Here is a 24,282-nt window from a genome sequence, read left to right as displayed (position 1 = left end):
AGAACTTGCACAATTGGTGGCTGACTAAATACTTTTTTGCCCCACTGTACATTTCCTGTTGGACAAGTGAAGCTCCACATGAATTGAGATGCAATCAAATGTGGACATGATAATGATTCCTTCAATCATTGACTAATCATAGAGCAGATCTTTTAAACGGCTATACCTAATCATGTACATATTACTGCCTACAAAACTACATTACACCTGTAAAAATATCTGATGGAAGTACATGACAAGCAATTACCTAATTTCACACAAAAGTTTAAAAAAAAATACTAGAAGAAAATGTTCTGCTTAACAAGTCGTGTAAGGAAGAGGTATGATATGTCAGCAATCATCATATGACAGGCATGTCATTCCTGTGATTGTGGGATGGCAGTGTTGCAAGCATGTTAGTCCAAAGCCTAGACGTCAGGCACATGACGCTACAGATGGCAGGTTTATTTAAGTAAAGTGTTACATATCCGTGAAACTAGACCGCAGGTATCAACTCACAGATAGTTGGCCAGGTTGTGTTCCTGCAGAGTGTGTGTTTCGAATCCATGGGGCACATTGTCCAAGTAGTCATTCCCGATTCCACAGATGAAACACTTGGTCTTACAGGGAATAAAGAGAGAGGTATCTCACATTTACATAACATATTTATAGCACGTGCATATTGTTCCATGTGAATAACATAAAGAGACAAGCAACAAGACAAGTACTTATTGTGTTAAAGATAGTGAATGCATTCCCCTAATTCTAACTCTGTTTTAGTTGTTTTCATGCGTACTGTATACTAGAAGTAATTTGTAATATTGTAAAAGGTCATTCATTGTAGACTGGGTAATCATTAGGGCTGTTAATCAGTTAACTCGAGTTAACGTTTTTGTAATTTTAGTGCACAATTTTTTGAAATAATTGAAAATACACTGAAAACATCCAAAATACATAATCTGCAGTGCCTTTGGGAAATATTCAGAGTATTTTTCCACATTTTGTTACATTGCAGCCTTATTCTAAAATGGATTAAATACAAAAAAAATCTGAATTAAATCAACATACAACACCCAGTAACGACAAAGCAAAAACAGGTTTTTAGAAATGTTTGCAAATGTATTAAAAATACATAACAGAAATACCTTATATGCATAAGTATTCAGACCCTTTGCTATGAGACTCAAAATTGAGCTCAGGCGCATCCTGTTTCAATTAATCATCCTTGAGATGTTTATACAACTGGATTGGAGTCCACCTGTGGTAAATTCAATTGATTGGACATGATTTGGAAAAGCACACCCCTGTCTATATAAGGTTCCACAGTTGAAAGTGCATGTCAGAGCAAAAACCAAGCCATGAAGTCAAAGGAATTGTCCGTAGAGCTCCGAGACAGGATTGTGTCGATGCACCAATCTGGGGATGGGTACAAAAAATGTCTGCAGCATTGAAGGTCCCCAAGAACAGAGTGGCCTCCATCATTCTTAAGTTGAAGAAGTTTAGAACCACCAAGACTCTTCCTAGAGCTGGCCACCCGGCCAAACTGAGCAATCAGGGAAGAAGGGCGTTGGCCAAGAACCCGCCGAGTTCCACTGTGGAGACGGGAGAACCTTCCAGAAGAATCCGCCCCATTTTTAAAATGTTGTCTAAAATGACATACCCAAATCTAACTGCCTGTAGCTAAGGCCCTGAAGCAAGGATATGCATTTTCTTGGTACCATTTCTGGCAGTCTCTGGGGGTGCCACAGAGTTCAATTCTCGGGCCGACTCTTTTCTCTGTATATATCAATGATGTTGCTCTTGCTGCGGGCGATTCCCTGATCCACCTCTACGCAGACGACAGCATTCTGTATACTTCCGGCCCGTCCTTGGACACTGTGCTATCTAACCTCCAAACGAGCTTCAATGCCATACAACACTCCTTCCGTGGCCTCCAACTGCTCTTAAATGCTAGTAAAACCAAATGCATGCTTTTCAACCGTTCGCTGCCTGCACCCGCATGCCCAACTAGCATCACCACCCTGGATGGTTCCGACCTAGAATATGTGGACATCTATAAGTACCTAGGTGTCTGGCTAGACTGTAAACTACCGGCCAAACTGAGCAATCGTGTGAGAAGGGCCTTGGTCAGGGAGGTATCACTCTGACAGAGCTCTAGAAATCCTCTGTGAAAATGGGAGAACCCTCGAGAAAGACAACCATCACTGCAGCACTCCACCAATCAGGCCTTTATGGTAGAGTGGCCAGACAGAAGCCACTCCTCAGTAAAAGGCACATGACAGCCTGTTTTGAGTTTGCCAAAAGTCACCTAAAGACTCTCTGTTCTAATGAAACCAAGATTGAACTCTTTGGCCTGAATGCCATGAGTTGTGTCTGGAGGAAAACTGGCACCATCCCTACGATGAAGCATGGTGGTGGCACCATCATGCTGTGGGGATGTTTTTCAGCGGCAAGGACTGGGAGACTAGTCAGGATCGAGGGAGATGAAAGGAGCAAAGTATAGAGAGATCCTTGATGAAAACCTGCTCCAGAGTGTTCAGGACCTCAGACTGGGGGGGAAGGTTCACCTTCCAACAGGACAACAACCCTAAGCACACAGCCAAGACAACGCAGGAGTGGCTTTGGAACAAGTCTCAATGTCCTTGAGTGGCCCAGCCAGAGCCCGGACTTGAACCCGTTCGAACATCTCTGGAGAGATCTGAAAATAGCTGTGCAGCGACACTGTACATCCAACTTGACAAAGCTTTAGAGGATCTGCAGAGAAGTATGGGAGAAACTCCCCAAATATAGCTGTGCCAAGCTTGTAGCATCATACCCAAGAAGACTCGATGCTGTAATTGCTGCCAAAGGTGCTTCAATAAAATACTGAGTCAAGGGTCTGAATACAAAAATGTATAAAAAACTGTTTTTGCTTTATCATTATGGGGTATTGTTTGTAGATTGATGAGGGGAAAAAATGATTTAACCAGTTATGCATTAGGGGGCGCTATTAAAATTTTTGGATGAAAAACGTTCCCGTTTTAAACAAGATATTTTGTCACGAAAAGATGCTCGACTATGCATATAATTGACAGCTTTGGAAAGAAAACACTCTGACGTTTCCAAATCTGCAAAGATATTATCTGTGAGTGCCACAGAACTGATGCTACAGGCGAAACCAAGATGAAATTTCAAACAGGAAATGCCCCAGATTTTGAATGTGCTTTGTTCCAATGTCTCCTTATATGGCTGTGAATGCGCAAGGAATGAGCCTACACTTTCTGTCGTTTCCCCAAGGTGTCTGCAGCATTGTGACGTATTTGTAGGCATATCATTGGAAGATTGACCATAAGAGACTACATTTACCAGGTGTCCGCTTGGTGTCCCCCGTCGCAATTATTGCGTAATCTCCAGCTGCATGCGTTTTTCCATGTGGTTCAGAGGAGAAACCAAACTTCCACGAATGATATATCATAGAATAGATATGTGAAAAACACCTTGAGGATTGATTCTAAACAACGTTTGCCATGTTTCTGTCGATATTATGGAGTTAATTTGGAAAAAAGTTTGGCGTTATAATGACTGAATTTTCAGGTTTTTTTCTTAGCCAAACTTGATGAACAAAACGGAGCGATTTCTCCTACACAAATAATATTTTTGGAAAAACTGAACATTTGCTATCTAACTGAGAGTCTCCTCATTGAAAACATCTGAAGTTCTTCAAAGGTAATTGATTTTATTTGAATGCTTTTCTTGTTTTTGTGAAAATGTTGCCTGCTGAATGCTAGGCTTAATGCTATGCTAGCTATCAATACTCTTACACAAATGCTTGTTTAGCTATGGTTGAAAAGCATATTTTGAAAATCTGAGATGACAGTGTTGTTAACAAAAGGCTAAGCTTGAGAACCAATATATTTATTTCATTTTCATTTGCGATTTTCATGAATAGTTAACGTTGCGTTATGCTAATGAGCTTGAGGCTATAATTACGATCCCGTATTCGGGATTGCTCGTCGCTAGAGGTTAATCAATTTTAGTACAAGGCTCTAACGTACCAAAATGTGGAAAAAGTCAAGGGGTCTGAATACTTTCTGAAGGCACTGTTTCTACCTAAAATCTACAATGCGATGTAAAAACAAATTGACATTGAGGTTAAAGTGTGCTTCTCAACAACGCGATTAATCACAGCACATCTGACAATTAACATTTTACGAGACACACTTATCCAGAGCAACGTAGTAGTGAGTGGATACAGTTTCATATTTTTTTGGTTTGTACTGGTCCCCCATGGGAATCGAACCCACAACTATGGTGTTGCAAGTGCCATGCTGTTGCAAGTGCCATGCTGTACCGTCTGAGCCACACGGGACTTGACTACATTTATTTTCTTCATTTGACAGCCCTAGTAATCATATTATGAAATTAACACATTTGCATTTCACAAGATCAAGTCATTATGCAGCAAATAAACTCTCCGACTTTCAGAACACATTATTCCTTAAAGTGGTGTGTGCACGTGCGTGAGTGTTGTCTCTAAAAGGTTCCCATATCTTTCAATTTCAAGATGTATAGGGATGAAAATATGTATTTTCTGATAAACCACAGCCCAGGTTATCTGCATATGCAATTTACAACTTTTTTTCAAAACATGGTCTAATTATCTCCATCTCATTAGAGATAAGTGTATCCTCATTAAGACTACTGATTGAATAACATGCTCTGACAACACTCTCTGAATCCGCTTAAAACATGAGCCACAGTCTCATCAATTTACACACTGATTAGAGTTGACCTCAAGATAACATATGGCAAAACCAATATTGTTACCGCACTCAAAAGTGCACTAGGGTAGGGTAAGGATAACTTCCTTTGATAAGTCACTTTTACAGATAATGTTTTAGGAAATGTTTGAAAGAGAGAATTACAGGTGCGGTAGGTTCTTCAAATAATTACATAGGTGTGTGTGAATGTTTTAAAGAAAGCACGTAACTTATCTCACCTCCATGTCCTCTTTCACCTGCTCCTGCTGGTCACGGAGCTCCCCAAAAGCATCAATTATCAAACCTACAGGAAACAGACTTGAGTGTTGGTGTCACAAGTATTTGTGCATGATTAACTGACAGGTTACAGGAGAACTTTAAGACACTGGAGGGATAAACAGATACATTAGCATTGCTCTATTCTCAATAACATATGAAATATTCATAAAGACTGACAAATCTATTTGACCCACTGGTGAATAACGGAGAAGAATGTGTGTGTGTGTAGCGTCTACATTCTTTCTCACCCTGAATGATGGCCAGGAGGATGACGATGACGAAGAAGAAGAAGGTGATATCAAAGATGATCCTGACCACCTCAAACTCGTCCCCGGCCGGGTCCTCAATCTCATCACCGATTCCACCCCCCGCTCTCACACCCACATACATGTGGAACATATAGCACTGGAGAACAAGGAGGAGTAGCCAATTGACTTTGCTACTTAACATTGCTGGGGTAGTCCATGGGGCATTCACAGCTCTTATTGTGAACGAGTTGAGCAGTCTTATTCTTTAACTAAACATGTCGTTTACCCATTCCATGGCACATGGTTTATGAATTGATACGCAAAACAACGCTGGATTCAAAACTTCGAATTTTTCCATTTAAATTACTATTACTAAATTATTGCAACCAATAGAATGTTATACACTGCTCAAAAAAATAAAGGGAACACTTAAACAACACAATGTAACTCCAAGTCAATAACACTTCTGTGAAATCAAACTGTCCACTTAGGAAGCAACACTGATTGACAATAAATGTCACATGCTGTTGTGCAAATGGAATAGACAACAGGTGGAAATTATAGGCATTTAGCAAGACACCCCCAATAAAGGAACGGTTCTGCAGGTGGTGACCAGGCCACTTCTCAGTTCCTATGCTTCCTGGCTGATGTTTTGGTCACTTTTGAATGCTGGCAGTGCTTTCACTCTAGTGGTAGCATGAGATGGAGTCTACAACCCACACAAGTGGCTCAGGTAGTGCAGCTCATCCAGGATGACACATCAATGCGAGCTGTGGCAAGAAGGTTTGCTGTGTCTGTCAGCATAGTGTCCAGAGCATGGAGGCGCTACCAGGAGACAGGACAGTACATCAGGAGACGTGGAGGAGGCCGTAGGAGGGCAACAACCCAGCAGCAGGACCGCTACCGCCGCCTTTGTGCAAGGAGGAGCAGGAGGAGCACTGCCAGAGCCCTGCAAAATGACCTCCAGCAAGCCACAAATGTGCATGTGTCTGCTCAAACGGTCAGAAACAGACTCCATGAGGGTGGTATGAGGGTCCGACGTCCACAGGTGGGGGTTGTGCTTACAGCCCAACACCGTGCAGGACGTTTGGCATTTGCCAGAGAACACCAAGATTGGCAAATTCGCCACTGGCGCCCTGTGCTCTTCACAGATGAAAGCAGGTTCACACTGAGCACGTGACAGACGTGACAGAGTCTGGAGACGCCGTGGAGAACGTTCTGCTGCCTGCAACATCCTCCAGCATGACCGGTTTGGCGGTGGGTCCGTCATGGTGTAGGGTGGCATTTCTTTGGGGGGCCGCACAGCCCTCCATGTGCTCGCCAGAGGTAGCCTGACTGCCATTAGGTACCGAGATGAGATCCTCAGACCCCTTGTGAGACCATATGCTGGTGCGGTTGGCCCTGGGTTCCTCCTAATGCAAGACAATGCAAGACCTCATGTGGCTGGAGTGTGTCAACAGTTCCTGCAAGAGGAAGGCATTGATAATATGGACTGGCCCGCCCGTTCCCCAGACCTGAATCCAATTGAGCACATCTGGGACATCATGTCTCGCTCCATCCACCAACGCCACGTTGCACCACAGACTGTCCAGGAGTTGGCGGATGCATTAGTCCAGGTCTGGGAGGAGATCCCTCTGGAGACCATCCGCAACCTCATCAGGAGCATGCCCAGGCGTTGTAGGGAGGTCATACAGGCACGTGGAGGCCACACACACTACTGAACCTCATTTTGACTTGTTTTAAGGACATTACATCAAAGTTGGATCAGCCTGTAGTGTGGTTTTCCACTTTAATTTTGAGTGTGACTCCAAATCCAGACCTCCATGGGTTGATAAATTTGATTTCCATTGATAATTTTTGTGTGATTTTGTTGTCAGCACATTCAACTATGTAAAGACAAAAGTATTTAATAAGAATATTTCATTCATTCAGATCTAGGATGTGTTATTTTAGTGTTCCCTTTATTTTTTTGAGCAGTGTATATACGTGCCATACTTACATTACTGGGGAACCTTCAAGTGTGGTGTATTGTACTGTAATGCAATGCATTTCTAAAGCATAACAAGTCTGTCTGTCCTGAGTGAGTGACAGTGAAATCCATATTGGAATAAAACAGACAAGACCATATTAAAGTGGAGAATTCATTCCCAGTGAGACAAAGAGCCCAGCTCAGGCTGGAGAGGGTTATCTTAATCCAAGTGTCCATCAATCTAGGGTGGATATAGAGGGGCATTAAGGCAAAGGCTATGTTCACCTCAACTATGGGCATCACTGTCAGAAATCCTTCTCTTTGGCTTCTCAGACTCCGTGGCTAGTTTAGACTATGTGTCAGTGTGTCTGCATGCATGTGCTACTACATGTGCTGAACTCACAGTGAGCATGTCGTCACATTTCATGTCCAGAGCTACTCCATCTTCACTCTTGTTGTAGAACTTGCGGAAGAAGTTGAAGGCCACCACGGTGTAGAGATACACCACCACTGCCAGCAGCCCCAAAGTCAGGACCAACTGACAAACATATACAGCATTATGAAAATGTAATATTCTCTAAACCCCCCCCCACCCCACACGGCAACAGGGTTTTATAGTTGCCTATACTGTACCTGTTTTCCATTGTGGGTAACAGAGGTCAGGATGGTTCTAAGGGTCTTAAAGCCCATGGCAATATCCAACAGGTGAGCAGCGAAGAAGAAGTTATTATAGTGGCCCAGGACAGACATGGTCATATACCATGCCAGGTACAGGAAGGACTGTGTACACACATGAGATAAGACAGGAAGACAGCTTGGGTACATCACAGACACTATAGCAGCTATCATCATATGGTCTACATTATTATCTATGGAAAACAATGACTATAAAACACATATGTAAGGATGAGTCATCATCATATATACAACACAGTAGGACGATAAAGTAAACGTCTGCTTTACTTACGTTGTCAGTGAACACTACTCCTAGTTTCCACACCTGATACTTGACATCAATGGAGTTTAATCTGAAACCGACATATCTAGTCAGTCTTCTTAGGCATGGATACATCCCTGTCTGGTCTCTTAATTTAAGGGGACACCCTCAATACAAATAAGAGGTAACTGTAGAGTTCAAAAAGTACTTACTCTCAAAACCATGAAAAGGAATAACCCAAGGAGGTCGAAATGCAAAAATAATATCACTGATTTAATTCATGCTCAAAATACTACAAAAAGTGAGAGTGCAAGGTGCTATATAAAATTCAAAAGGAACGGAGCATATCGGCCTCCTTATTCCTTTTCATGGTTTTGAGAGTGAGTACTTTATTATATCTACACATATTTTCTCTCCCACGCACCGGCCGCCTTTCATTCCAGCCTGAGCACAAACCCTCATACTAGCTTTCTTCATGCGGGTAACTGCCATAATAAAAGGAACACTTGAGTAAATGAGGGATACAAAGTATATTGAAAGCAGGTGCTTCCACACGTGTTGTTCCTGAGTTAATTAAGCAATTCAAATATTTATATAGCCCTTCTTACATCAGCTGATATATCAAAGTGCTGTACAGAAACCCAGCCTAAAACCCCAAACAGCATGCAATGCAGGTGTAGAAGCACGGTGGCTAGGAAAAACTCCCTAGAAAGGCCAGAACCTAGGAAGCAATTAACATCCCATCATGCTTAGGGTCATGTATAAAAATACCCAGTTGCCCATTATTTTGGACTACCATGGCTAGAAGAGATTTGAGGGGTCTCAAAGGAGCATAGGGGGTTTAAAGGGTGTGTGTATGTATGTCTCAGTCACCAGATCGCAACCCAATGTAATACTTTTGGGAGATTCTGGAGTGTCGCCTGAGACGGTGTCCTTCATCACCATCAACAAAACACAAAATTATGGAATTTCTCGTGAAATAATGGTGTCGCATGCCTCCAATAGAGTTCCAGACACTTGTAGAATCTATGCCAAGGTGCACTGAAGCTGTTCTGGCGGCTCGTTTATGTTGGTGTTTCTTTTATTTAGGCAGTTACCTGTATATTGTACTTAACTCCTTACATAGAACTCCTTGAGTTTGAATAACCACATATTACTCAGATATGTAACCAAAAGGACTCACACGTCCTGTTTTATAATTTGTCATTACCATTTACAAAACACATTGGATTATTGCAATACAACCATATTCAAACTGCACATTACTGCCACCTTCTGTCAAGACACTTCAGAATGTAAAGTACTACATATTCTGTTGTATTCTCATTTCTTCAAGTAAGTGATACACACAGACACACCCACGCCTGACATCAGTGCTGTCGCTTTAGCCGATAATGCTCAAAGTGCTGCTGAATACAAGGTCATGTTTTCTTTGTAAAGTGTCCGTCGTTGAAGTCATGAGGTGGATAACAATAGCCAAACATCCTTAAAGCGTATCTAGAATAACAATTACATATTCTATTTAGTTTAGAGACAAACATTTGTGGGGATTCTATAGATGGGTTGGCTGGCAATGTCACGAAAATGATGGGTGCGCATTGTTGAGGCAGAAGTCCGTGTAGTGTTATGATTCTGAACGGTCAGATAGCTAGCAACAACGACAAGAAGTTGCCATGTGGGGAATCATAGGTGGCTCGTTTCAGATAGTTTTATGTTCTTATTGATACCATGTCTTGTTTGGAGACATTTTGACTCATATCACATCTATGCTAATATGGCAAAAAATTTGCTAGCTAGCTAACCAACAACTGAAACAATGTATCTGAGAGACAAGTGCTCATTGTGCAAATGTATGTTTTCAATAAACATTGGAGACGAAATATAGTTTACATGTTGTCAACTATCTAAGCCAACCCGGTCTGTTTTGCCCCACAATTATACACGCGTCGGTTTTGATGCTAAACAACCAACACGTCTATCTATTCCTGGCTAGTGAAGGGTGTGGCTACAGCCGACTTAGTTCAGCGATGTAAGTTAGTGACTGATAGACCTAGACTCTAGCCTCACACAGAAGGTATGTACAGTACAGAACAGTATAGTACAGTAAACAGTACATGGATTTAAGGGATCACACATATCCACTCACAGAGCAGTCCAGGCTCCCTCTCTCCTGGGCCTTCTCCTCTCTTGTCCCTCGGAGCTGAAGTCGAGAGCAGCCTTATCCAGCCCCAGCAGCTCACTGATGCGGTCACAACCATAAAACTTCCCATACTTGTCCATCACCTGAAGAGAAAGGTTGAGGGTGATTGACTTTAACGACAATGCTATGGAGAGAGTATAATTGCTTAAGCCATTACATGGTTCATAGATCTCCAGTCTCTTTTTATTACACTAGACTGTGCTGTGATATATGTGTAGACGCTGACGCAACTATACACAGAGAATCATGTGAGGTGAATAGGGCTACAGTACCTACCTTCCTTTTCACAAATTTATCCCAGTAATTACTGGGAAATGATCTGAAACAAAAAACATAATCGAGAATCATAAAACACAACTTATTGTTTTGTAGAATAAATCAAAGAGTTCTACAGTAAAAGTTGTAATGGTCTATGAGAGTCTATGAGAGAGATCTGCGCATGCACAGTGATGCACTGACAAACTGGTTCTGTATGTCATTCCAGAATTCAGCCTGCCCCTCACTGAACTACACGGAACTGTAGATCAGATGAATGTAGGACTTTAGAGTGTTGTAGTTAAACCATGTCTTGTTAGCCGATAGACAGGGTTTATTAAGCAGCTATAAAGGCCCTATGAGAGGACTGACTGTGTGGTGATGACAAGCCTGTCCCATTGGCCTTTGATGTCCTCATCAGGTGGCTGCTCAGTGACATAGAGGCCGTCAAACTCCATCTTCCTCGACACGTCTTTCTCCCGCTTAAAAATAACCAGCGGGACCTACAGTAGCAGCCAATCACAAACAACAAAGTGATACAGTAAGTAGAAAAAACACTATTACTTTAAAGCTCACATTTAAAATGCACTACATTTTCTCCTTACACTCTTAGAAAATATATGCTATCTAGAACCTTAAAGGGTACCTCGGCTGACCCCACAGGAGAACCCTTTTTTTCTACCTGGAACCAAAACGTTCCCCATAGGAAAACCCTTTTGGATTCCAGGTCGAATCCTCTGTAGAAAAGGTTCTACACGGAACCCAAAAGGGTTATCTTATGGGGACAGCCAAAAAAAACCTTTGGAACCCTTTTTTTCTAAGAGTGTAGTTGGTGCTGGAAAACCAAAGATGTGTAACCCTCATCTAATTACTAGCTACTATAAACTAAAGACAGAATATGATGTAATGTAGATTGATGCAACACTCATTGGTATGCACTGTCACAGAGGACTGATTGGCTGTCTGTTCCCTGTGAGCTGTTGTACCTTCAAGCAGTAGTAGCCAATGATACAGCAGAAAGAGATGAGGGTGTGAGCGATGGACAGGAAGCGGAGAGAGGGCTCCATGTAACCAGTGCTCTCCTCCAGGACAAACTGCATACTGCCTGAGGTGTTGTCATTGACCAAGGGGCCTTCTTCATCCAGGTCCCCTGAGCTGTCGTATAGCACTGCCACCTTCTCCTCTTCCTCACTTACAGAAGATGATGACACCTGGGACACAGTAGCAATGAGACAGTTAAGGACAGTGAGACAGTCATTCAATTTCACAGACCAGCCGAAAATGTCCATTTAAATATTTGCACTGGCAGTCACACAGTAACTCACCTTGTAGAAAAGGAGAATGAAGTTGATAGAGAAAGCAACAAACAAAGCCAGCATCCGCATGTTGTAGAAATTCCTCGCAAAGTAATTCTGAGAAATGAGATATGGTCAAATTCAGAGGAGGGAGAAAATACTTGTGTGTGTCTGTTTGTGTGTGTATCTGTGTCTGTGTGTGTGTGTATATATCTGTGTGATAGAGAGTTTCTAACCAACAGTCTCTTCTGGTGAGTGGTTATCATTTCCCAGAAGGCTGATTCCTTAGGCTCTATCTCCTCAGGTTTGCTGGAGCATATCCTAACTCTCCGTTTAGCCTTCGCCTCCTTCTTCTCAGAATCTTCCCTTCTGCAAAGTCAGTTTTAAACTTCAGCTCAAAGTCAACCTAAACTGTTTTATATTTATTTGTTTCCATCCTGTGATGGAAACAAATGACGCTAACACAACAAAATATTAAATAATTTTCTTAGTTTCAATTTGCCTGAAGTTATTCTGAGGCTGGATTACAGTCAGAATGTAATCAGGTCTTTAAAGGTGAATTTGAAAAATACTCACTCTGCTTTCTCCAACTCAGACTCTTTGTCTTCTCCTTCTTTACTATCTCCTTCTCTGGCACCTTCAACCTGAAGCCATTAATAGGATATGCATTGAACATGACCCAAGAGTACATTACTAACCTCGATCACACAATAGTGTTTGGACAAACTGTCAACAGGTTTCGACCTAAACTGAGCAAAATGTGGAAGGGAAAGATTTTATGGAATAAATACAGCATGGTTCTCCGGCACCAACAAACCAAGCATGCCATATCTAGCTCACAAAGGACAAGTCACAAAAATCTGCAATAATACCTGTTGTTTCCCATTGGGCTCAGCAGGGGATTGTTGGCCAGTGGTTGTGTTGAACAGGTCAGTCAGACTGGCTGTTAAGTCATGAGTCATTAGTCTGTATTGACCTCCTTCTCTCCTCACTCGCAGACCGAAAATGTCTGACAGGACATTGGTGTCACTGGAGGAAACTGTTGACTGGCCTATCCCCCTCAGCTCGTCCCGGGAGGACCTTGTGCTGTATCTCCTCTCCCTGTAACCCCCTGACCCCCCTGTAACCTCATCGAGTGTGGGGTCAAGGATGCCTCCAAAAAGGTCGAACACCCTTATCTTCTTGGCCCCCTCTATGAGTCCTCCACTTACAAAAACAATATACAGTACATATAAGAAGAAGCGAACCACAGAACAGACAAAGTGGACCAGACCCATGATCATGGCCTGGAAGAAGGAAGCAAATACCATGACTAAATCTCTCAGAGTTGTCTTCTTAATATGCTTCTTCAGGTCTTTCACAGAGAGCATAGACATCAGCATGATCAAGCCATAGGGTAGAGCGAAGACGATGAGCCAAATTGTAGACATGGAGAAAAATCTCATTTTGGATCTTTCCAACTCCTCCTCGTCATTCTTCCCCCTGTCTTTTTCTTCCTCTTCTTCAGCCTCTTTGCCTGCGGCCCTCTCCCCAGTGTCTGTCCCTGATATCTGGGCAGCCAGCTGCATCTCAAAGATGGTGTCTTCGCAGAAGTTGACAAACATCTCCATCTTCTCTTTCCCGTCGCCCTCATTGACCACGTCAAATATGAACTGTCTCTTGGACTCTTTGACCTGAGGCTTCTCCCACTGCGTGCGGCTGGACTCGCTGATCTCAAAGTAGACCCTCTCGATGCGCTTGCCACTGCCAAGGATCTCAATACGGCCCAGGTAGGGCTGGAAGTAGCTCAGAACACACTCTGCAAGCTGCAGAAAGGTACCAAGACGTGAATCGTAAGGCATGTGCTCAGACAGGTTGGTTAGGAGAACAGCAATGTTGAAGCCAATGTCTTTGGCTGGCTCGTGGAAGCGATCCACGAAGGCCTCATAATCCAGGAGCTCGTTTTCATCCGTCTCCGTGCAGGAGAGGAGGAACTGGGTCTCGGATTGAGAGTAGCGCTTGTAGGCCTCCATGGCCTTCTGGAAGTCCTTTTTGGAGATGCGACCTTCGCCGTCGTGATCATACTCTTTGAATGCGTCAGAGGATGTCAGGTCTTTGAGTTTGAGGAACATGTCGAAGAACTTTAGGATCATCTCAACATTGCTAGATGATTCCACCAACATGTCCACCATCTGCTTGCCAATTGTTCCATTTACCACATTACCTAGAGAAGAAAGTGAGATGAGTTCACAAGTTTAGCTTTGTCTATTGCAATTCACAAATATATTCACCATGTAAACAACTCAACTAGTTTGAATCTTACCTTCTAACATGGACAACAACATAACAACCATGTCCTTTTGCAAATCCATCAATTCTTTCAGAAGTTCAATTTGGCTGGAATCCTATAAATTACAAAACACCAAAACAAACCATGTAACAACTAGTTTGATTAAGTGTAAAAACCTAAACAAAGAAACGGCCCATTGGGAAAAAGGGAAAGCTTGTTAAGCTCTACACGCATTCTTTACTTGACCCTGGTCCTCCACCTCTTGTGTTCTACACTACACTGACCTGAGACAGCTTCATCTGCATGTGAGCAAAGACATGGAGAAAGCCCACCACTGCATCCCATAGGCGACTGTGGGCCAGACTCTGCTGGTTACCAGTACACGGCCCCTGGAGAGGATAGTAATACAATGAGCCAATTAGCTTCCCAGCTGGGTAAACTGTCAATAGCCAGAACTGAGACAAACACACATACTGTAAGAACACAAATAACAACATTCACAACCTTTAAATACATGAAATACCATTTGAAATGGGTCACCCTCTCAGTGGAGAAAATTACACCCATCCCACTGGGCAGAGATGTCAATTCAACGTCTATTCCACATTGGTTCAACGTAATTTCCTTGAAATGACGTTGAAAACAATGTTGATTCAACAGTGTGTGCCCAGTGGGATGAATCAGCACCTTGGGCTCAACCAACCTGGATGTACTCTGTGAGAGAGTTGAAGACCTGTTTGGCCACATTGATGGCCTTGGAGAAGTTACGTTGGCCATGTTCGTCAATCACATCCTTCCCAGAGTAATACCAGTAGAAATCACTTATCGACTCCTGGAGACATATTAGTAGGAAGGAGATTCAAATCATGATAGTACCAAAATATTTAAAAGGCTTATAAATTATATTGAATCAGGTTACAGGCCAAATCAATCAAAATGTATCATACAGATAATGTCTCGTAGATCAAATTGTTAACCTGCACTCTGAGAAGGTAGTCCACAGTGGATATAATGATGTTCACAGTCGTGTTGTTTCCTGTTTGTGTTCTCAAATAATTCTGAAAATCTATGAGACAATTTGCAATCGTAATCAGTTTTTAACAGCCCAATAACACAACTCTGCCATAACACACAGAGAGAAGTGCACTGTGGTTAAAACGGTTAAGGGTGAGCACCTGAGTTGTGTCCTTCACAGAGGAGCTGTAGGAAGCGAAAAAGATCACAGGTCAACTTCTCGTCAGGCATAACCTTCTCCCCTGAGAGAGAGAGAGCGAGGGAGCGAGAGAGAGAGAAAGAAAATAGATACAGTGCCTTGCGAAAGTATTCGGCCCCCTTGAACTTTGCGACCTTTTGCCACATTTCAGGCTTCAAACATAAAGATATAAAACTGTATTTTTTTTGTGAAGAATCAACAACAAGTGGGACACAATCATGAAGTGGAACGACATTTATTGGATATTTCAAACTTTTTTAACAAATCAAAAACTGAAAAATTGGGCGTGCAAAATTATTCAGCCCCCTTAAGTTAATACTTTGTAGCGCCACCTTTTGCTGCGATTACAGCTGTAAGTCGCTTGGGGTATGTATCTATCAGTTTTGCACATCGAGAGACTGACATTTTTTCCCATTCCTCCTTGCAAAACAGCTCGGGCTCAGTGAGGTTGGATGGAGAGCATTTGTGAACAGCAGTTTTCAGTTCTTTCCACAGATTCTCGATTGGATTCAGGTCTGGACTTTGACTTGGCCATTCTAACACCTGGATATGTTTATTTTTTAACCATTCCATTGTAGATTTTGCTTTATGTTTTGGATCATTGTCTTGTTGGAAGACAAATCTCCGTCCCAGTCTCAGGTCTTTTGCAGACTCCATCAGGTTTTCTTCCAGAATGGTCCTCTATTTGGCTCCATCCATCTTCCCATCAATTTTAACCATCTTCCCTGTCCCTGCTGAAGAAAAGTAGGCCCAAACCATGATGCTGCCACCACCATGTTTGACAGTGGGGATGGTGTGTTCAGCTCTGTTGCTTTTACGCCAAACATAACGTTTTGCATTGTTGCCAAAAAGTTCAATTTTGGTTTCATCTGACCAGAGCACCTTCTTCCACATGTTTGGTGTGTCTCCCAGGTGGCTTGTGGCAAACTTTAAACAACACTTTTTATGAATATCTTTAAGAAATGGCTTTCTTCTTGCCACTCTTCCATAAAGGCCAGATTTGTGCAATATACGACTGATTGTTGTCCTATGGACAGAGTCTCCCACCTCAGCTGTAGATCTCTGCAGTTCATCCAGAGTGATCATGGGCCTCTTGGCTGCATCTCTGATCAGTCTTCTCCTTGTATGAGCTGTAAGTTTAGAGGGACGGCCAGGTCTTGATAGATTTGCAGTGGTCTGATACTCCTTCCATTTCAATATTATCGCTTGCACAGTGCTCCTTGGGATGTTTAAAGCTTGGGAAATCTTTTTGTATCCAAATCTGGCTTTAAACTTCTTCACAACGGACCTCTGAGACTATCACAGTGCAGGTGCATTTATACGGAGACTTGATTACACACAGGTGGATTGTATTTATCATCATTAGTCATTTAGGTCAACATTGGATCATTCAGAGATCCTCACTGAACTTCTGGAGAGAGTTTGCTGCACTGAAAGTAAAGGGGCTGAATAATTTTGCACGCCCAATTTTTCCGTTTTTGATTTGTTAAAAAAGTTTGAAATATCCAATAAATGTCGTTCCACTTCATGATTGTGTCCCACTTGTTGTTGATTCTTTACAAAAAAATACAGTTTTATATCTTTATGTTTGAAGCCTGAAATGTGGCAAAAGGTCGCAAAGTTCAAGGGGGCCGAATACTTTCGCAAGGCACTGTATGTACAGAATGACAGGTCATGAGTACGTATCAGAGCCAAGGTTCTTTACATTCAATCTTAACTCACTTCAGCAGTCAGATCTTAGCGGTCAGTGGATTTTTCAGTTCCATAATGTACCTGAGCTCTCCTCGATGACCATCCCTAATCCTTCGGCTTTCTTCTGCCTCTCAAACGCGTTCAAATCCAGCACACTGAGTCAGAAAAGACAACAAAAGACGTAAAGAGGATGAGAGCAGTCCCTGCATGTGAGTCCTGTCATGTTCACCAAGTATAGCCTCTGTGACAGATGATATTGAGGATTATGTTACCATGTACACAGGGCCAGCCCAGAGCCTTTTGTGGGTCCCACACCTTGCGGCAAAACATTTTAGTGGCCACCCAACATTTTATGCTCATTTGCTTCAGTTCTACACATTTTGCTATGGGGCCGAGAGAACATTTTGCAATTTTACAACACATTTCATGCAATTTTTTAAAAACAATCCACGGGAGAAGAGGATTTTTTTTTGCAATTCTACACATTTCGCTATGACTTATGCCATGTTAATATGATATCTCAATGAGAATGACTAACCAAATCAATGGGGGCCACCTGGAGGTCAGGGCCCCTGGGCATGTGCACTGCGTGCCCGGTCAGATTTCGGCCTTGATTACTACAAATTTAGATAGCTGACAAGACTAACAACCAATCAAACAAAAAAATTGTTAGCTGACATGGCTAATTGAGTGACTGTCATTGGCTGACATAAGAGAAAAACTTACGATATTTATACAGTATCAGTCAAATGTTTGGACACACCTACTCATTCAAGGGTTAATCTTTATTTTTACTATTTTCTATATTGTAGAATAATAGTGAAGATATCAAAACTATGAAATAACACATGGAATAATGTAGTAACCAAAAAAAGTGTTAAACGAATCTAAATATATTTTATGTTTGAGGTTCTTCAAAGTAGCCACCCTTTGCCTTGATGACAGCTTTGCACACTCTTGGCATTCTCTCAACCAGCTTCATGAGGTAGTCACCTGGAATGCATTTCAAGTAACAGGTGTGGCTTCTTAAAAGCTAATTTGTGGAATTTCTTTCCTTAATGCGTTTGAGCAAATCAGTTGTTTGAGCCAATCAGCAGAGGATAAGTTCATTAGAGTTACCAACCTTGGAAATTTCAGCCCAAATAAATGCTTCAGAGTTCAAGTAACAGACCCATCTCAACATTAACTGTTCAGAGGAGACTGCGTGAAATCAGAACTTCATGGTCGAATACCTGCAAAGAAACTACTACTAAAGGACACCAATAATAAGAAGAGACTTGCTTGGGCCAAGAAACACGAGCAATGGACATTGGACCAGTGGAAATCTTTCATTTGGTCTGGAGTCCAAATGTTTGATTTTTGGTTTAAACCTCTGTGTCATTGTGAGATGCAGAGTATGTGAATGGATGATTTCTGCATGTGTGGTTCCCACCTTGAAGCATGGTGTAGGAGATGTGATGGCGTTGGGATGCTTTGCTGGTGACACTGTCAGCGATTTATTTAGAATTCAAGGCATACTCAACCATCATGGCAACCACAGCATTCTGATGGTTTGGGATGAGTTGGACAGCAGAGTGAAGGAAAAGCATCCAACAAATGCTCAGCATATGTGGGAACTCCTTCAAGACTGTTGGAAATGCATTCCAGGTAAAGCTGGATGAGAGAATACCAAGTGTGTGCAAAGCTGTCATCAAGGCAGAGGGTGGCTATTTGAAGACTCAATTATAAAATATATGTTGATGTGTTTAACACATTTTATGGTTACTACATGATTCCATATGTGTTATTTCATAGTTTTGATATCTTCACTATTATTCTACAATGTAGAACACTTGACAGGTACTGTATATTTCCAGTGGCTTGCGAAAGTATTCACCCACCTTGGCATACTTCCTATTTTGTTGCCTTCCAACTTGGAATTAAAATGGATTTTTGTATCATTTGATTTGCACAACATGCCTACCACTTTGAAGATGCAAAATATTTTTTATTGTGAAACAAATAAGAAATAAGACAAAAAAAACAGAAGACTTGAGCGTGCATAACTATTCACCCCCCCAAAGTCAAATACTTTGTAGAGCCACCTTTTGCAGCAATTACAGCTGCAAGTCTCATGGGGTATGTCTCTATAAACTTGGCACATCTAGCCACTGGGACGTTTGCCCATTCCTCATGGCAAAACTGCTCCAGCTCCTTCAAGATGGATGGGTTCTGCTGGTGTACAGCAATCTAAAAGTCATACCACAGATTCTCAATTGGATTGAGGTCTGGGCATTGACTAGGCCATTCCAAGACATTTAAATGTTTCCCCTTAAACCACTCGAGTGTTGCATTAGCAGTATGCTTTGGATCATTGTCCTGCTGGAAGGTGAATATCCGTCCCAGTCTCAAATCTCTGGAACACAAACAGGTTTCCCTCAAGATTTTCCATGTATTTAGCACCATCCATCATTCCTTCAATTCTGACCAGTTTCCCAGTCCCTGCCGATGAAAAACATCCCCACAGCAAGATGCTGCCACCACCCTGCTTCACTGTGGGGATGGTATTCTCGGTGTGATGAGAGGTGTTGGGTTTGAACCAGACAGCGCTTTCCTTGATGGCCAAAAAGCTCAATTTTAGTCTCATCTGACCAGAGTACCTTCTTCTATATGTTTGGGGAGTCTCCCATATGCCTTTTGGTGAACACCAAACGTGCTTGCTTATTTTTTTCTTTAAGCAATGGCTTTTTTCTGGCCACTCTCCCGTAAAGCCCAGCTCTGTGGAGTATATGGCTAAAAGTGGTCCTATGGGCAGACACTCCAATCTCCGCCGTGGAGCATTGCAACTCCTTCAGGGTTATCTTTGGTCTCTTTGTTGCCCCTCTGATTAATGCCCTCCTTGCCTAGTCTGTGAGTTTTGGTGGGCGGCCCTCTCTTGGCAGGTTTGTTGTGGTGCCATATTCTTCCCATGTTTTAATAGTGGATTTAATGGTGCCTGTGGGATGTTCAAAGTTTCAGATATTTTTTATAACCCAACCCTGATCTGTACTTCTCCACAACTTTGTCCCTGAACTGTTTGAAGAGCTCCTTGGTCTTCATAGTGCCCCTTGCTTGGTGGTGTTGCAGACTCTGGGGCCTTTCAGAACACGTGTACATATACTGAGATCATGTGACACTTAAATAAAGTTCACCTGTGTGCAATCTAACTAATTATGTGACTTCCGAAGGTAATTGGTTGCACCAGATCTTATTTAGGGGCTTCATAGCAAAGGGGGTGAATAGATATGCAAGCATCACTTTTCCGTTTTTTATTTGTTTTTGAATTTTTTGAAACAATGTTTTTTTTTTTACTTCACTTCACCAATTTGGACTATTTTGTGTATGTACATTACATGAAATCCAAATAAAAATAAATGTAAATTACACGTTGTAATGCAACAAAATAAAGAAAAAACTTTGAATGTTCTAAAACCTTTGACTGGTAGTATATATATAGTATATATATACCGGTTAAAAATTTTAGAACATTTAAGGATTTTTCTTTATTTTTATTTTTACATCCATTCACCCACACCGCGTCTCACAAAGACACGGCGGTTGGAACCAAAAATCTCCAATTTGGACGACAGACCAAAGGACAAATTTCCACCGGATCCTGGACTTCCTGACGGGCCACCCCCAGGTGGTAAGGGTAGGTGACAACACATCCTCCACGCTGATCCTCAACACGGGAGCCCCTCAGGGGTGCGTGCTCAGTCCCCTCCTGTACTCCCTGTTCACTCATGACTGCATGTCCAGGCATGACTCCAACACCATCATTAAGTTTGCAGATGACAGCGGTAGGCCTGATCACCGACAACATTCTCAACGATGGGGCTGTAGTGGAGCAGGTTGAGAGCTTCAAGTTCCTTGGCGTCCACATCACCAACAAACTAACATGGTCCAAGCACACCATGACAGTAATGAAGAGGGCACGACAAAACCTATTCCCCCTCAGGAGACTGAAAAGATTTGGCATGGGTCCTCAGATCCTCAAAAGGTTTTACAGCTGCACCATCGAGAGCATCCTGACGGGTTACATCACTGTCTGGTATGGCAAATGTCAGCCTCCGACCGCAAGGCACTACAGAGGGTAGTGCGTACCGCCCACTACATCACCTGGGCTAAGCTTCCTGCCATCCAGGACCTCTATACCAGGCGGTGTCAGAGGAAGGCCCTAAAAATTGTATAAGACTCCAGCCACCCTAGTCATAGACTGTTCTCTCTGCTATCGCACGGCAAGCGGTACCGGCGTGCCAAGTCTAGGTCCAAAAAGCTTCTAAACAACTTCTACCCTCAAGCCATAAGACTCCTGAACATCTAATCAAATGGCTACCCAGACTATTTGCATTGCCTGCCCCCCCCCCCATGCACAGTCACTTTAATAACTCTACCTACATGTACATATTACCTCAATTACCTTGACACCAGTGCCAGCGCACATTGACATTGACTCTGTACCGGTACCCCCTGTACATAGCCCCGCTATTGGTATTTACTGCTGCTCTTTAATTATTTGTTATTCTTATCTCACAATTTGTTTTGTATTTTCTTAAAACTGCATTGTTGGTTAAGGGCTTGTAAGTAAGAATTTCACTGTATTCGGCACGTGACAAATAAAATTTGATTTGATTAATGTGCATTCCTTGTGTTTCTTGGCCCAAGCAAGTCTCTTCCTCTTATTGGTGTCCTTTAGTAGTGGTTTCTTTGCAGCAATTCCGTCATGAAGGCTCTCCTCTCAACAGAGGATGTTGAGATGTGTCTGTTACTTGAACTCTGTGAAGCATTTCTTTGGGCTGCAATTTCTGAGGCTGGTAAATCTAATGAACTTATACTCTGCAGCAGAGGTAACTCTGGGTCTTCCATTCCGGTGGCGTTCCTCATGAGAGCCAAAATCATTATAGTGCTTGATGGTTTTTGTGACTGAACTTGAAGAAACGTTCAAAGCTCTTGAAATGTTCCGTATTGACTGACCTTCATGTCTTAAAGTAATGATGGACTGTCGTTTCTCTTTGCATATTTGAGCTGTTCTTGCCATAATATAGACTTGTCACAATACAACTGATTGGCTCAAACGCATCAAGAAGTAAAGAAATTCCACAAGTGAACTTTTAAAAAAGCAAGCCTGTTAATTGAAATGCATTCCAGGTGCCTACCTCATGAAGCTGGATGAGAGAATTCCAAGATTGTGCAAAGCTTTCATCAAGGCAAAGGGTGGCTATTTGAAGAATATCAAATATCACATATATTTTCTATTTGTTTAACACTTTTTTGGTTACTACATGATTCCATATGTGTTATTTCATAGTTTTGATGTCTTCACTATTATTCTACAATATAGAAAATAGTAAAAACAACAAAAACTCTTGAATGAGTAGGCGTTCTAAAACTTTTGACCAGTAGTATATACAGTTGAAGTCGGAAGTTTACATACACATTAGCCAAATTCATTTAAACTCAGGTTTTCACAATTCCTGACATTTAATCCTAGTAAAAATTCCTTGTCTTAGGTCAGTTAGGATCACCACTTGATTTTAAGAATGTGAAATGTCAGAATAATAGTAGAGAGAATAATTTATTTCAGATTTTATGTCATTCACCACATTCCCAGTGGGTCAGAAGTTTACATAGACTCAATTAGTATTTGGTAGCATTGCCTTTAAATTGTTTAACTTGGGTCAAATGTTTCAGGTAGCCTTCCACAAGCATCCCACAATAAGTTGGGTGAATTCTGGTGTAACTGAGTCAGGTTTATAGGCCTCCTTGCTCGCACACACCTTTTCAGTTCTGCACACAAATTTTCTATAGGATTGAGGTCAGGGCTTTGTGATGGCCACTATAATACGACTTCAACAGTTTAGGTCACTTATGCCTGGAGCCGGCCCCATATGTACCCACCTACAAGACTGCATGAGTCCTGCCACACTCTGGAAGAAACCCACATCCCTCTTCTCTTTCAGGTAATCCAACATTTTCTGTGAAACAAAACATCAAACAATTAGCTGAATATAGGATGAGACAATATTGCATGACAAAGAGAAAAGGATATTCCTCTTGTTGAGAATATCATCATGATGTTGTATGTAACAGCCATGTAACTTGCGGTACAGATGCAGGATCTTAATTTGATCACCCTGTTGCAGGATAACTGTCCTGCAATGCTGGAAATGTAAAATTTGTAGTGTATTTGGGTTTCTGAAGTTTGTAATTTCCATTTAGAAATTTCAGACTAGATTTTCCCTTACGAAAAATGTATCAACCTCTACAAAAATGGCCATTAATTATAATCCACATAATAATTCACATGTCTTATTGCTGCAGGATTATTTTCCTGCTGTTGCAAACTGGCTCAAATTAAGATCCTACATTTATATAGAGTGAAAAAAATGCTTGGAGAAAGTGTGGAAAAGTAACAAATATAGTTCATTCTTAGCCTGAACGGTGTTTACCTGAACCAGCATTCAGAACAAAGTGTCCTCACCTGTAGCTAAAATCGGTAACTAATTATTTTATCAAAGACTAACCGTACCTGCTGAACAGTGGTATTTCCTCCATTCAGAATAGAAATACCAAGCTTCAGAGTGGAGGCCACCATGGACCCCATGTCACCTTTGTGAAATAAATAATTACATCAACTCAATGCCACAAATTGCAACAATCACAAGCCATTTTTCAATTGACTTTCAATCTTTAAACATTACTGTATTTTGGATTGTAGGTAACTTTGAATACTTTAGTGATATCTAAAATGCCACATTCAAAAACAGTTGGTACTTGGTTACCTTTACTAGCACTGATAGTCTGGAGGACCATCTGAGCAGCTCCACGGTCATGCAGCCTGGCCTGCTGATACAACAGCTTCTGTTTCTCTATCTCCTTCTCCTGATAATCCATAGATCCATCCAACAAAATAATCAAATCAATCTGATGTCAGTCAGTCAATCAATATTGGACTGAATAATCCATTTGCAAACAAAGCAACAGACCACTCAATTAACTAATTATCAACTCATTAATAAACCAATACAATCTCATGATTAAAATGATCAAAATGAATGAAATATAGAAAAACATACTACATAGGAGAGAAATGAGTCACTTACTTCAAAGCTTTTCACCTTCTCTTCCTCTGTAGTGTTTTTTTTTAAGTGTCTATCTTTCCATAATGAGATTGTATTTCCATCATGAG

General features: G+C 41.8%; 1 protein-coding gene across 3 annotated transcripts in view; it reads right to left on the bottom strand.

Annotated features, from left to right (window-relative positions):
- Nucleotides 1-24,282, bottom strand: part of LOC110529657 (ryanodine receptor 2) — a 93,220-nt gene that overhangs the window by 3,930 nt on the left and 65,008 nt on the right. For all 3 annotated transcript variants that reach the window (XM_090241322.1, XM_021612105.3, XM_036985673.2), the window contains 23 exons: nucleotides 23,876-23,975; nucleotides 23,623-23,702; nucleotides 22,992-23,068; nucleotides 17,157-17,230; nucleotides 15,346-15,426; nucleotides 15,148-15,236; nucleotides 14,874-15,002; nucleotides 14,455-14,559; nucleotides 14,204-14,285; nucleotides 12,774-14,104; nucleotides 12,478-12,545; nucleotides 12,138-12,270; nucleotides 11,932-12,018; nucleotides 11,593-11,817; nucleotides 10,979-11,109; nucleotides 10,628-10,670; nucleotides 10,298-10,434; nucleotides 8,182-8,242; nucleotides 7,848-7,994; nucleotides 7,618-7,752; nucleotides 5,246-5,402; nucleotides 4,958-5,022; nucleotides 499-599 (listed from right to left, as the gene is read on the bottom strand). In XM_090241322.1, coding sequence (XP_090097448.1) covers nucleotides 499-599; nucleotides 4,958-5,022; nucleotides 5,246-5,402; nucleotides 7,618-7,752; nucleotides 7,848-7,994; nucleotides 8,182-8,242; nucleotides 10,298-10,434; nucleotides 10,628-10,670; nucleotides 10,979-11,109; nucleotides 11,593-11,817; nucleotides 11,932-12,018; nucleotides 12,138-12,270; nucleotides 12,478-12,545; nucleotides 12,774-14,104; nucleotides 14,204-14,285; nucleotides 14,455-14,559; nucleotides 14,874-15,002; nucleotides 15,148-15,236; nucleotides 15,346-15,426; nucleotides 17,157-17,230; nucleotides 22,992-23,068; nucleotides 23,623-23,702; nucleotides 23,876-23,975 — 3,638 coding nt within the window. The remainder of the gene's footprint in view (nucleotides 1-498; nucleotides 600-4,957; nucleotides 5,023-5,245; nucleotides 5,403-7,617; nucleotides 7,753-7,847; nucleotides 7,995-8,181; nucleotides 8,243-10,297; nucleotides 10,435-10,627; nucleotides 10,671-10,978; nucleotides 11,110-11,592; nucleotides 11,818-11,931; nucleotides 12,019-12,137; nucleotides 12,271-12,477; nucleotides 12,546-12,773; nucleotides 14,105-14,203; nucleotides 14,286-14,454; nucleotides 14,560-14,873; nucleotides 15,003-15,147; nucleotides 15,237-15,345; nucleotides 15,427-17,156; nucleotides 17,231-22,991; nucleotides 23,069-23,622; nucleotides 23,703-23,875; nucleotides 23,976-24,282) is intronic.

This window comes from Oncorhynchus mykiss, chromosome 1 (genome assembly GCF_057628025.1).
Source record: "Oncorhynchus mykiss isolate SJ-2025 chromosome 1, ASM5762802v1, whole genome shotgun sequence".
NCBI classification, from domain to species: domain Eukaryota; kingdom Metazoa; phylum Chordata; class Actinopteri; order Salmoniformes; family Salmonidae; genus Oncorhynchus; species Oncorhynchus mykiss.
The sequence above is the reverse complement of the archived record's forward strand: the minus strand, read 5'-3'. Positions and strand labels throughout refer to the sequence as shown.